The sequence below is a fragment of the Hippopotamus amphibius genome, chromosome 7, assembly GCF_030028045.1.
Source record: "Hippopotamus amphibius kiboko isolate mHipAmp2 chromosome 7, mHipAmp2.hap2, whole genome shotgun sequence".
Lineage (NCBI taxonomy): Eukaryota > Metazoa > Chordata > Mammalia > Artiodactyla > Hippopotamidae > Hippopotamus > Hippopotamus amphibius.
The window spans coordinates 6,367,916-6,382,144 of record NC_080192.1 but is presented as its reverse complement, the minus strand read 5'-3'; the positions used below and the strand labels follow the sequence as shown (position 1 = coordinate 6,382,144).

General features: G+C 57.2%; 1 protein-coding gene across 5 annotated transcripts in view; it reads right to left on the bottom strand.

Annotated features, from left to right (window-relative positions):
* Nucleotides 1-14,229, bottom strand: part of PACSIN2 (protein kinase C and casein kinase substrate in neurons 2) — a 130,885-nt gene that overhangs the window by 3,045 nt on the left and 113,611 nt on the right. For 4 of the 5 annotated variants that reach the window (XM_057741334.1, XM_057741335.1, XM_057741336.1 and 1 more), the window contains exons 5-10: nt 13,410-13,565; nt 9,836-10,011; nt 7,674-7,794; nt 4,540-4,661; nt 2,335-2,457; nt 1,692-1,888 (exon numbers count right to left, since the gene is read on the bottom strand). In XM_057741334.1, coding sequence (XP_057597317.1) covers nt 1,692-1,888; nt 2,335-2,457; nt 4,540-4,661; nt 7,674-7,794; nt 9,836-10,011; nt 13,410-13,565 — 895 coding nt within the window. The remainder of the gene's footprint in view (nt 1-1,691; nt 1,889-2,334; nt 2,458-4,539; nt 4,662-7,673; nt 7,795-9,835; nt 10,012-13,409; nt 13,566-14,229) is intronic. The other variant, XM_057741337.1, reaches the window with a different exon arrangement.

Genomic DNA, 14,229 nt, shown 5'->3' with positions numbered 1-14,229 from the left:
GACCCTGGGTCGGTGCCAGGCACGCAGTGAGCTCTCGGTAAACGTGGGCTGCCGTGACTCCCGTGAGAGAGATGGTTCTTCTGTCCGCTGCTGGGCACCAGACCCGCCTCTGTCAGCACCGGTACGTGTGCAAGTCTAACTTGGCAACATCAGGGGCGAATGCAGGGGGCCTCAAGGTGGGCGTCACAAGTGGTAAACCTCGTCTTCTCCCACCCCCGGGTGCCCCTGTGGGCCCCTGGCAGGGCCGGCACCTATGACTGGCGTTTCTCACGTCAGGCCCTCGCCCGGCAAGGCTCCGGGAGCAGACGGGCAGCAGCTCTGACGCTTCCACGGGGTGAAAAGTGCACCAAGTGAAGAGGCCACAGGCACCCAAGGCCAAGAGAAGCAGAGAGCAGGCAGGGCGTGCTGGAGACAGAAGGGAGCGGTATTGGAGGGAGCTAACGTCACGCCGGGGAACAGGAAAATAACACGGAAGACAGACAAAACTAACAGGAAACTTCCAATTTGTAAAAATGTAAACTGGTGATTAGAAACATTCATTTCAGTTTGCTTTTGATAATTCACTGGGAGCAGAAGGAAATATTTTAAATCTATAAAATTGCTGACTAATCCAATGAATAAGATTTAGAGGGAATTCCTTGGCAGTCCAGTGGTTAGGACCCCACCCTTCCACTACAGGGGGCACAGGTTCAATCCCTGGTCAGGGAATTAAGATCCTGCATGCCGCAAGGCATGGCCGAAAAGAAAAAAAAGGAAAAGAAAACTGGACAAAGGTGTTTAAAGACACATAAGAACTTTCTACAGCCAGCCAGAGGCACCCAATGACCAACTCTGGGGTTGACTGTGTGGGGACAGCTGGCTGGCCTGCTGAGTATGGAGAGGAGAAGGCCTTCAGACACAGCCCCCAGCCAGGGTGGGGGTGGGGGTCAGACGTGAGGGTCTACCCCAGAGAGGGAGAGCGGAGGGCACACTTCAGCCTGTGCTGGCAGTTAGGGCCCAGCACCCCCTGCCCTGGAGGGGTGGATGCTGGCTCTGGGATGGCTTCAGGGAGGGGGCAAGGCAGAAGGAAGGAACTTGGCTCCCTCTGGGCCCACTTGGCACCAGGCCAATCAAGCCTCCCTGGACAGGCTCTAAGACCCTGCTCTTCAAACAGGGTTGCAACCCATTTGGTGAACTGCAATCAGCATTAAAAAAAAAAGACAGGACAGAAAATCTCCGCACATAGAGCTCATACGGTCAGGACCCAGACTGTTCTATAAAACCAGGCTCTCAGCTACTGGCAACAAAAGTGTGTTGGCGGCAGGTGTGCATGCAGCACGGCTACAGGAAGCGTGTGAAAGGCACTGCCTTGAGGTGAGGCTGTGGGCCCAGGGGCACGCAGGCTGCTACGCTGGGGTCTAGGCTCCTCTGCCAGCTGTGGGCCTCTGGAGAAAGGCTTCCCTTGGGGACCCGCAGGGCGGCTGCGTCCAGGGGCCTGGCATCTCCAGCACGCAGGCCTAGCCCTGCCTTGCCTTGGGCGAAGGCACATGGGCACCTTGCTGTCTTCTGAGCTTTGGTGTTGAGCACCTACTACTTTTGAAATGGAGGGTGGGTCGCAAAACACACAGATGAAACTAGCAGGAATTTTACCAGCAGCCTCTCCCAGCGGGCTGGAAGCACTCGCCCTAGACACCAGCCGGGAGCCCACCTACCGGCCTTGAAGCTCAGCTCGTCCTGCTCCTGCCCTTCGTAGTCATAAAGGGCCCGGACCCGCACTTCCGGCCCCGAGGGGGCGTCCTCATCAAATGGGTTTGAGTCCCCGTTGGCATCCGTGGAGGAGAATGGGTTGTTAGACTCATCGTCTGACCAGTCTGCGGGGTAGCTCTGGGTCTTCTCATAGCTGCTCACACTGCAAGAAAGGGTTGCCCCGGGGGCCCTGAGCACGGGGCTGGCAGAGGCCTGAGGCCCTGCCTGGAGCCTCAGTCCCCACCTGGGGAGGCTGAGGGAGCCCTGGGGCTGGGCTGGGGCTCCTCCCGCAGGAGCACAGCCCCCTCAGCAGCCCTGCGTGGTCAGGCTCCCTGCAGGGCCACCCAGCACACCCGTCTTCCTGTGCTGCTGTACCAGGACCTTGACGTGGGTTAACAGAGGGCAGGGAAAAAGCAACCACAGATTGTTAACTGGTGCCTCCCTCCCTGAGAGATCGAGGAGGCAGAGACCGTCCACCAGCTGGCAGCCGGGCCACCTCCTGCAGGCCTCATGCATTGCTTTGAGTGCCGTGGGGGCGAGACCCTGGACAGAAAGAGGAGAGACAGAGCGAGCGAAGTGGAAACCAGAGGGAAACATTTGTTCACCAACTTTTTGGCCTTAATGTCCTCCTTCTCACTGACGGTGCTCCCCGTGTCGTCCTCATCCTCGAAGGGGTTGTAGCTGGACAGTGACTGCGCTGACCGTGCGGGGTTGCCCGGGACACTAAGGTCACTACGGGGAGAGAGAGAGCTTTCAGGGGACCCCAGCTCAGTGGCCCCCTTGGTCCCAGGTGCTCCCAGCTGCAGGATCACAGGGCCAGGGTTTGAAAGGACAAACTGGCTCCCGGTCAAATGGGAGGAATATGTTGTTTGAGCAGAAAGACTGTTTTAGCAAAATACTTGGCAACACTTTGGCTGTTACATGCGTTTAAAGCGTCTAAGAGAGAGCACGGTTTTCACTTTCCCTGCTTGTATCTAAACACAGTGTATCCTGAACAGGCGCCCTGGGTTGGGCACAGACTATCGCTAGAGCAAAGTGCTTCTGGGCTCAGGGCTTCTCTCCATAGTCCTCCCACCTGGCCCTCTGCTGAGAGCTGGCAGCCAGACAGCTTGTGGGGCTCAGCCTGGGGAGGGTGACAGCCTGGGAGGCTCAGAGCCCTGCCGAGAGCAGGAGGGAGGCTCCCGGAGCTCTCCAAACCCTACAGCACAGTGCACCCTCTCCTTCTGACTACAAAGGGGCCCAACGGCCTCCTCCCTGGTTCTTCTGGGTCTGCAACTTTCAAAATCAGAACCAAAGCCTGTTGAATAGCCCTTTCTAGGAAGAAAGAAAGGACCCATTTTGTGCTCCAGAGTGGGAAAATCCATCTGCATAACTGTATCAACTGCCTACTGTGTGCCAGGCCCAGAGAGGACCCGAGAGAAATCTGACCCCAGCCTGGCCTGTGCGCTGACAGCCAGGCGACGAAATGCAGTGACTACAGGTACTGAGCATAGAACAAGATGGTAAAGAGATAAGACAGACCGCCGAGAGCCCAGGCACCCCGCTGCGAACTCTGAGCTGACTAAGCGGACCACTGAGCCCCAGGGCCGGGCTCCCAGGGCCAGCACCACCTCCCAAGCCAGGGCGCATGGAGCGGGCTCGCAAAGTGCTGGTGGATGGCTCAGTTGGGGGGGGGGGGCGAGGAAATGCCTCAGATGCCACCAGAGTGACCCCAAGGGGCCAGCAGCTGCCACACTGGTTTCAAGCCTGGCAGGCGGCACTGGGCCTACGCCTGCCTGCTGCCTGCATCTGGGCCACATGTCTGAGACCACCGGGCCCTGCTCTCTCCTTGGCACCTTTCTCCTGCTGACCTTCTGAGAGCCGGCTGGTGCTGCGCAGCTGAGTTTGTGCGGCAGCCCTGCAGCCTAGACCGCCCCGCCCCGCCCCGCATCGCCAGGTGCGGGCCTGAGCCCTGGCACGGTGCTCACGGCTGCAGTCACTTAACCAAGCCCCGCCGTCCAGACGGTGGCACAGCAGCTGAATGCCAAGCAGCAACGTCAGCCCGGGAGCCCGGGCGGGGACTTCTGTGCCCAGGGCCACAGAAAGGCCTGCGGAGCCTGCCCTGACTCTTCCTAGGAAGCCACGAGCCTGAGGTGTGTTATCCTCAGCGCGGCGTGCAGGCCTCTGGGCTCAGGGCCCGGGGGGCTGCCTCAGCTCTGCAGAGGACAGCAACACTTATCTGCTGGGAACTCTGCGGGCTCCTCTAGTGCAGGCGTTCCAGGAGGTTCTAAAGACCTTGGTGCCACCTCTTCGATCCAAACTCAGTTTCAGCAAACAATGAGGTCAGAAATAACCAACGCTCTCAGCAAAGCAGTAATTTGAAAAAGGGGACTCGGCATTGCCCTGCCCCCACATCAGGCACCTGCACACGGCACGGAGAAGTAAGTACACACCTGGCCGGGATACCTGAGCCTGCCTGAAGGACCCCATCGACAGTGACCTCCACCTGCCTGTGCGCACCACGGGGGGGGGGGGGGGGGGGGGTCTAACATCAGTTCTTCCCCTCGCTTGGGGCCCAAAGCACATTTGTGGTGAAGGGTCCTTCTCTGGATCTTTCTGCAGCTCTGGCACCAGCTGGACTGATGATTCTCCCCAGAAATGCCCCTGGGCCACTGCCCCGGAGAGCTCGGGCGCCAGGGAGTGTCTGGAAAGAGGCCCCAGGGTCCCTGGCAAGGCCCCATTGGGGAGTCTCCTGGGTGTCCCAGGTGGAGGTGTCCCAGCCTGTGCAGAGGACCCAGGGGACCCTTCCAGGGACTGAGGCACCCCAGTGCCCACCTGCTGGGCTTGTTCTGCAGAGCCTGGTCGCCGGTCTGGCTGATGCCTGTCAGGGTCACACCGTCAGCAGTCTTCTTCTTCTCTCTCCGGCTGAGAGTTCGATTCAGGTCTGCAGACCACTCCTGAGCAATGGGCACCAAGGGAGAGAAATCAGGAAGTTCATTTGTTGGAGGCCACATCAGTCTAAAAGCTGGCCAGCGAGCCAGTGGCCTGCCCCGCACAGTTAGTGACGTGTAGCCTCGCTGCCTCTGTTCTCCCTTATTTCCCAGCAGCCCTCAGGCTCATGACCCCCACCACTGACCCCTCCTTACTGTGCAAGGTGGGGGCTCCTCAGGGAGCCTGGAGGTCGGCCCCAGGCGCAGCCTCCAGGGATGGATGGATGATGCGAAGACGGGGCCGACACTCGGGGGTCCTGCGTTCCAGGCCCAGGGAGCCGCCCTGTCTCGCCCCCGTCCCCACAGCGCTCCGCCTCCGGGCCCTCAGGCCCACAGCAGCAGCCAGAGGCCTCGCCAGGTTTCCTCCTGCTTCCAGAGCAGACAGAGCCCACCCTCCGAGGGGCTCGGCATTCAGTGCTGAAGACCCTCCCATCCATGCCCTGAACGCTCTGCTTCCCAGTGGGGCAAGAGATCTGAGTGCGGGGGCCTGGGCAAGCCTGCAGTGCGGGACATGGGCCCTGGGTGCGAACAAAATCAGGGGCCTGGGGGCGCGGGGTGGGTGGGGGCCTCCCACATCGCTGCAGGGGCAGCCTGGCCAGTTGAGTCACCGAGGAGCGCCCCTTTCCTGCCCGGGAACGTCCCCCTCCCTCTGAGCAGCGCGCCCCATGTTCACCTCCCCCAGGGCTCATTGTCTTTCCAGCATGCGAACAGACTTTTATCAACTGCACTGAAAATACTGGGAGAAAAGCAGGTGTGTGCATCATTTAATGAATTCTTCTCCCCGTCCCACTTCCACCCTATCAAACAGCTTTATCTGAATTAATATTTGGGATGACTGAGCGCACAGCTTTGCTCATGTGTAGTTACAGAATTTCAAGGCTTGAAGCCATCTTAGAAACATAAGTCTAACCTGCCACTTTGTCAGATGAGGAAACCGAGGCCCAGAAAGAAAAATGACTTGCCGACGCAGAGTTGGTGGCAGACTTGGGCCCCCAACCCTAAACTCAGGTCCCCTAATTATTTGTTAATTATTTTCTTAACTGAAATAAGCTGACTGAGAACTCAGTTGGAACTCAGAGTCCCCACAGTGACCTTTTGAATATAAATCCGTCCTGACGGGGTGGCTTCCAAGGGCCGATGTGATCAATACCAGGCTGACTATGAAGGGAAAGGTCCACTATTAACTTGGACAACAAAACAGCCTGGGCTACACTGCGGCCACGATTCCTTAAGCAGCATATGCTGTCAGAATCAGGCTGTGGACGCCACACACAAACCCGCATGGGCTGAACACACACCGCAAGAGGTTTGGAATTCAATAAGTTAGCCATAAAATAGGAACTTACTTCATCCTTGTGGCATGGAAAATGAAAACAAATAATTTCATTAGAGAAAGGCAAGCAGGATCTTATGCGAGCTGCAAGCATGTGCCACGTGCCAGCATGGGCTCCTGGCCCAGGGGACCCGCAGGGAGAAGGGCCACCCACCCCAGCAAGACTGCCTGTCAAGTCTTCCTCTGCAGACCATTCAGTCCTCTGGGTAGGGACGAACAATAAGGGACCCGGGGGTTAGAGGGGGTGTGTATCACAGGGGGTTTCCTGACCCTCTCCTGAGAGCAGCAGACACTCCCTGCAGGGCAGAATACGGATGTGCGCACAGGTCCCATCACCAACTCGCTTCTTCCCCGTGTGCTGTTGCCGGGGGAGGGGAAGCTGGGCTGTGCTTTCCTCTCTAGGTCCACTTCCACTTGGAAGGTCCCGGGCCTCTGCTCTTGGCCCCTGTTGGGAGCAGGTATCCTAAAGACGGTGCAGGGGGAGTGCTCAGCTGCAGGGACCCAAGCTATCATTTGGAGAAGCTTTCTTGAGAAACTCCAGAAAATAGAGGCACAGGTATGAGGACTGAAAAATCTACAGGCTAGGACTGGGCCAAACAAGCTTCTGTGTGGTGGGCCCAGGGGCAACGCCCAGTATGGGACCAGGTCACGGAATCCCCAGCCACCGAGAAGATGGGTGCTGTTGTCATCCCTGTTTTATGCATGGGAAAACTGAGTCACGAAAAGGGCAGATGACCTGCTCAGCATCCCACAGCTAGTCAGTGATGAGGCAGGATCTGAGTTCAGCCTGCGCTCTGGCCACTACCAAGTCAGGGGAAGCCAGGTGGTTGGAGCCCAACGTGGAGGGGGTCGCCTCCAGCATCCTCCCTGGGGGAGGCAGCAGCCGTGGCCCTGTGGGGCCCTTCCCAGCCCCTGCTTCACCATGAGGCAGGGAGAATGCTTTCCCTCAGAGAACAGGGTGGTGGGACTTCTGGCCACTGCCTTCTCTGCTACCATCTGGGGGCCAAGTGGGGCCTGGGGACTCAATTCTAGGGCTGGAAGAGTCTTAAGATCCCCAGGCTCTCGAATTTTGCATGTAAAGGTATTGGACAGCTTGGACCCATGAAAATGGGAAAAGAGGAAAGTTAATCCTATGCCGAAGGTGGTTGACTTTACGTAAGGAGATAAGGAAAAGACCCTCACGTGAAGGCTAAGAACAGCTACACACTGAGACCACGCTCCCCTCCGGTCCTGGACCTGAGGCTGCTGAGCTGGTGTCCTTGGCTCACCAGGCCTGGAGTGCACTGTGGCCACTCCTTCCCTGGCCATCCTGCAGGCTGAGCAGGGAACCACAAGTCCTGCCTGTCCTGCAACTCCCGAGACCCACCACGAAGGGAATGCCAATGGTCAACAAGTGACTGTCAAAGTTCTCAATCAGAAAGAACATAATTGCACCTTCACCAGAGATTCAGAAGGCCCTTCGGTAATGCCTGAAGCCCCCTGGAACATTAAACATCCACTTAGTTTCTAGGGTAGCCATGTGTAAAGGCTGCCACATAAACAGGGCATAGGCCAACTCTGAGTTAGAAGGAGAAAGACAGCGTATGACTCGACCCTGTGGGCCCAGGCCCATCCCAGGCCAACAGGTCACAGGCAGAGCCTCTTACCTCAAACTGGGGCCAGTTCATGGACATGCCTGGCCCGTGGTTGGCTCTGAACCACCTCAGGTCCTCCACTGCATCGGCAGCTTTGATGCTCTGCTCCAGGTCTCGGTAAATGTTTTTGTAGCTAAATCAGAGAGAGAAGTGTGACTCCTTTGGAAGGAAGGGAAGGCCAGCACTCAGCCTTGCCTTGGGCCTGCCTGGAGCCGGCGCCATGGTCTGCAGCTGCAATAGAGTTGACCTCACGGGGCAGATGAGAGCCCTGCCCTGGCTGGGCTGGACGGTCATCTGGCCGTGACGCACACAGAACGGGACAAACCACAACCGTGGCATGGAGGCCACAGCTTCAGCTTCTGACAGATCACACCAGGTGGCAACAACCTGGCTTCGCTCTGTGTCAGAAAATACAAAAGATCCTCGCATCTGGGCCACCCGGGCCACCACTCTGTGTGGTCCCGTTTAACCAGGTCCAGAACTGAGTATCAGAGAATTCCCCTCATCCCTTCAAAAAAGCTGGAAGGTTTACACTCAGATGTGCAAAAACAGTGAATGAAGACTGGTGAGTGCTGCGGTGGCTGCAGATCCCACTGGCCACCTGGGGACCTCCTGCTTCTCTTGATGGCTCAGAGCAGCTCGCCCCGCTAGGAAGCTGACCGTGTGGGACAGGAGCATGACCTCCGCGGGTTGTGGTGTTTTCACTTCTCGTCTGTGTGGCTGGGAAGTCATTTACTCCCTCTACTCTCTCTGGGCCTGGCCTCAGTGTCTTGCTCTGCTGCGTGTACAAAATGCCACCTGTTATGGGCTGAACTGTGTCTTCCAGAAAAGATAATGCTGGAGTCCTAGCTCCCAGTGCCTCAGAATGGGACCTTATTGGGAAATAGGATCTTTACAGAGGCAATCGATAAGTTAAAAAAGCAATGTTTTTATAAAAAGGGGGAAATTTGGATACAGAGACAGAGGGAAGACGATGTGAAGACACAGAAGATGGCCATGTGACCAGAGTGATGCATCTACAAGTCAAGGAAGGCCAAGGATTGACACCAAACACCAAAAGCTGGAAGAGGCAAGGAAGAGTCCTCTCCTAGAGCAGAGCTGGCAGAGGGAGTGAGGACCCGCTGACGCCTTGATTTCAGAATTGCAGGAGAATAAATTTCTGTTGTTTTTGGCTGCGCAGGTTTTGGTATTTTATTATGGCAGCCCTAGGACACTACGACACCAAATCCTCCCCAGGGCAGCTTGGAGGACTAAGTGAGGCAAGGCACGTCAACGGAGGACAAGCACTCACACGGTGGGAGTTCCTTCACACAGGAGCCTGGCAGCCCCAGCCCTGCCCCAGCCAGCGGTGCAGCCTTGGGCACGTCACTTAACCACACCCAGCTTGTTTCCTCACCAACAAAACGGGATAATGCCACCTACTTCACAGACACTCATAAAGATTCATTCGTTGTTGGCAGAGCAGCTGAACGATAATTATTGCTTTTGATTTTTTTATACTAGAAGGAGACAAAAGGACTGTAATCTCCTGTTAACAGCAAGCTTTGACTTGCGAGTCATTTCCAAATGGCTCTGCTATGTGGATGACAGAAGTCTAGGTCCCGGGTTAGCACAGGCCTCTGCCCCAGTGAAGGTGTCACAGCACCAAAGATGAGGAAAGATGGAAGGAATAGCACGGCTTGTGTCTGCGTTCAGAGCTGAGTCTCTGAGGGTCAGTGCTGCCCGACGCCCAGAACTGCTGGAAGTCAAGGAGCAAGCTGGCAGCCAGCTGCTCGGGATGGAAAGGCCATCATAAAGGTCCCCAAAGTGAGGCCAGCCCGGGGACATGGTATGCCAGCCCGGGGAACTGCTGAACTCGCTCCCGGGCTGATTTCAAACGTGCAACTCTGGCCACCGAGCCACAGCCCTCCCTTCCTGCCCAGACGCAGAGGGCTGCACCCGGAGTTGGCAGAGTGTGGCAGGAGGCCATGTGACTTGGGCCAGCGAGCAGCTGTTCCAGGCAGCAGGTTTGGCCGAAGGCAGGTTCGGCCGAAGGGCCCTCCCTCAGCAGGAGAACTTAATGCCTTCTGACAAGCACTGCCACCCCAAGTCTGGAGAACAGCGAGCGAGCTTTATTCAAAAGCAACTTTGCACTGACTTCACCGTGACGTGCTTTTCAGCTAAGGGACGCTTACCTGGCCACATTTGACAGGTCTAGGTGCTTCTGAACCTCCAGCAGAACTTCCCGGAAGAAGCGCAGGCGCTTCTCCTCAAACTGCTGGCACTGCTCGAACACCTGCTCCATGCCCTCCATGTACTGCGGCGTGCCCTGGCCCAGCTCCTTCAGGGACTTCTCGTACTTCTCTTTGGTCTACGAGAAAGTCCAGGCACACGAGGTGAAGACTAACTTCCATTCAGCCCACTTCCTTCTGACTGAGACCAAGTGAGCCCAGCTCTGCACTGCCCTGTCCATCACCAGCCCTTGTCACCTCCACCACTTCTGAATCCATCAGCTTCTGGACTGCTCCCCAAATGACAATATGAAGCTTGCCACTTTGGGAGACCCTGCAACCAAGAAGCACCCCAATCTGTTTCCTTTGCACCCCTAAGTTCCTGCCCAGAGGACTCACGCCCAATCTCTGCTCCTGGAGGGCATTCCCACCCAATCTGGCTTTGAAACAGCCCTCCCCACTCCACACACCCGGGCCATCCAGGCTCATCGTGGATGCCCTCCCCACCCCAATGTCACCCTTGGGGCAAGCTGCTCTGTCCCCCCCCCCCCCCCCACCTCCTCCCCAATTCCAAATCCCAAAGAGCACAAGCTCTGGAGTCTGACAGAATTCCAAGTCCAAGTCCCAGCCCCTCCACTTCTGAAATGCAAATCACACTCCTGGCATCTGCCAGGCCTCTCAGCTGGAGTAAGAGGCAAACAGGTGGCCGCTGGGGAAGAGGCAGTCACTCAGAGCCCAGTGTGCATGGCCTCGAGCCCCACATCACACGCTGTGTCCGCTCTCCCACGGGGAAGGGCTGAGCCTCGGACCTCGCACACAGCAGCAGTGGCTCAGCAGCTACCTTAAAGGCAAGATCACAGGGCTCCGAGCGCCAGGCGGCCCTGTGGCCAAAGCCTGCACTACTCGTTTTCTGGGAGCCTCACTTTCCTTCTACGTCGCATTCACAGTATCCTGATACTTAAATGAGGTGACAGACAATGGACACCAAGCTGCACCAAGGCGTTCAAGACAGTCCTAGTCCCCTTTCCTCCAGCCTGTGACATCCCTCCCTCCCCCCACAGAGCTGTTCCTCCCCAGACCGTCCTCGAGAAAGGGTTTTACCAGGAAGAACACATGAAAAACATGAAGATAGATGTGGCCTATCCTCAAGGGTGTCTAGGGACAGCGTGACATGTCTTTAGCCTAAGAGCCGTGGCTAAAGTTAGTACAGCTACCTTTCTTTTTCTATTCCTGACAACAGCACGAGGCCTTCTGTGGAAGGAATGAACCCTCCCTGAGCTTTTGCAAGACCCCCTGCTTTTAAGACCAAGTCCAGGCCTTGGGGCCCGGCCCCTGCCACCTCTCGAGCAGCTTCTCTGCCCCCATTTGGCATCCAAGTCTACTCGCCACCTACCCTGGCCTCTCTTCCAGACCCCTCTCTCTGACTCATGCCCTGAAAGACAGGCTCCTCTTCTCGAAGCCTTCCCCAGCCTCCAGAGAGCAGGCCTGCCCGCTCCTTGGAGCCCCACCTCTGCCCCTCATCCCCCTCCTGGTATCTTTGACTCCTTGTTCTGCTTTTACGCCTCCCGCCTTGGCTGGGCTTGGGACCTCTGTGACCCCCGGCAGGAACACGGCTCCACAGCCGCCCTCTTACTCATCATTGCCTACACGTGTGCGGCCCTTCGTGCACGCTCGCGCGCAGAGGCCCCGAGACAAGTAGCTGTGGGTTCAGACCCCAGTGGTGCCATCAGAGCGACACAGAGCAACACTCCTTGGGACTCTTCAACACGCGGTAGCCTCCCTGGAGCCCCGGTGGGGTGGGCTGGGAGTGCTCCATCTGGCCTGCGGTCATGAGCAGCCCCGCCCCCACACAGGCCAGGTAGGAGCAAGGGCATTGCTGTTTGGGGAACTGCTAGCACGGAGCACAGAGAACGTTCCTAATAAATAGTCACGGAGTGAAACGAGAGGCAGCCCTCACCCTCATGTGGACTGCTATTCAGCACTGAACGTGAGACGTTCCTTTCTGACTGATGCTCTGCCTGGCCAGTAAGAAACACAGAAGGACAAGTGCAGGCAGTTGTGTGTAAGTGCCTTAAGTGCTTTAAGAAGGTGGGTGGGAGCGAACTGCCCTCCTCTCCAGGCCGGCTCTCAATCTATAAGGACCACTGTGCCCTGAGGTCACTGGCCAGACCACAGAGGCAGAGAGAGCCCTCCACAAAGTGTTCTGGTCATCCTGACGGATGCCTTCCGTCTGACCTCAGGCCCTGGGTTTGTTCTGCCAATGTATCAACTTGGTGCAGCCTGTTCTAGGTGGTTGTAACACATGAAAGGCATGCATCTCTCTCTCCTTCACACACACAGCCCCCGCCCCCCCCCCACCCCCCGGGGATGAAGATGCCCCATCTCCTCCAGGCACCTGCACGGGCACCCAATTCCCTGTGTACCTGACGAAGGCACCCCTAGAGTGATCCCCCCAGCCTTGTGCTCTGTGAGTCCAGGTGCCACCTCCTCCCCCGTTCAGCAGGTGGCCCCCGGTTCCTCCCCTGATCCCACGGGGGAGGCCGCTCCACAGCCCCAGATTCCTGGCCCTGGTCCCAGAGACAGGTGCGGGGGGCGGGGGGCTGTTCCCAGAGGGATTCTGACACTCTCTGAGCAGGGAACTCCCTCTCCCACCCTCCTTGCTCTGTGGCGACACAGCAGCGAGGCGCATCAGAGAGCGCACGGGCTCTCCCACGCTCACACCACTGGGCAGCATGGGATTGAACCTCTCTGAGGTTCCTCTGTTTCCTACGTCACACAACAGAGATGCCACCGCCTAATTCCCTGGGGCTCAGGGATGCTCATCTGAGGCCCGCAAAGGTGGGCAGGTAGTAACGCATCAGCTTAGGACTCCTGCTTCCCCTTCTGGCATCGTGACCTATTCCTGAAGCGCAGCTCCTCTCTAACTTCACCTCTTTATCCGAATCCAGGCTGGGCCTCTCCTCTGTGAACACTGCAGCAGGGCAGGCCCTCGACAGGGGCAGCCTCCAGCCGCTCAGCCCTCAGAACAGAGCAAAGGAGGGGGTGGGGCTGGGGGCCAGCTGGGAGCCAAGGGCGCAGGCCCAGACCCTTGCTCATGTCGGCCCAGGCTCTCGAACCTTCTTCCAGTGGCTCCCCGTCAGCAACGTCCCAAGCTCCTCATGTTGCCTGACTTTCAAGGCCATTGGCAATCTGGTCCTCACAACCCTCCACACAGCTCATCCGTTAGCTCCCCGCTGTTGACATTCACAGCTGGTGTCCTGCACAAGCTATTCCTTCTGGCCGCCCCACTGCCCTGTTCCCCGGGCCCAGGAATCACCCGTTGCCCCTGCCTGCCCAGAACTCGGTTCTGCCCGGCCCTGAGGTGAGCACGAAGGGCTGTGGTAAGGTAAGGTGTGACCTTGAGGGCAGGAATGTCTTCTATCGATGCAGCCGTCTGTCCACGCATGGGACCAAGCCGCGACAAGGGCTCACTGTGTGCCAGCTATGGGAACGGGTGCAGCGTGTGCTCTCAACATGTCAAAACAAGTGCACAGTTTACCTTAAGAACATCTTGCTTGCATTTTTCTACTTTGTCTTGCAATTTCTTAAGCTGTTCAGGGTTGAGGGATGGATCCACTTTGCTGTTGGCTTCTCGTGATATTGCCAGCTTCTCCTCTTTGCACGCTGCGTGGTAGGCTTTCTTTGCTGCCTCTACCTACAAGGAGAATGAGTTCCTCTGGTCACTGCGTTTAAAGTTCAAAATCCTCGCTAGAGGTGACACAGACTGCGGGAGGCGCTTGTGCTCTCAAGAGGAAGGGAGAGAGCAGGTGCAAAGCTACACGTTCAGTAAAATTACAACAGGTGAAACAGAGGATTCGTTCCACAAATACTGACAGAGCAGCTGCTCTGTTGTCAGGCACCAGGGGTACAGCGTGACAGAGAACCTGGGGGAGGCAACCCCAAGAAACAGTTAAAGAAGCAGGGAGTCAATTCCAAGGTGTAAGTGCCAAGGAGGAGAAGGAAGCAGGGAAGAGGCGGGTGCACTGGGCGGGTCTAGGCTGGCAGAGTCAGACATAGAATGGTTGCAGGAAGCCACGCACACGACATGGAGCAGGAACGTGACGGAGTGTGGATCTGAGGGAAGAGCCGGCCGGGCAACTGGAAACAGCGCGAGAGGAGTGTCACGCTGGGAGGCAGGGTTATAGGCCACCTTCCCTACTTTTCAATGACTATTTTACATATATACACATGCACACACATACATACAGATATGCACGTGTGTATATGTCATTTAATAGATGCTTCTTACTTGAGCCAAAGCCACAGATTCCATTCTAGAGAAGAAAGATGAGTTTGTGACCACGGCCTCAGAGGGGGAG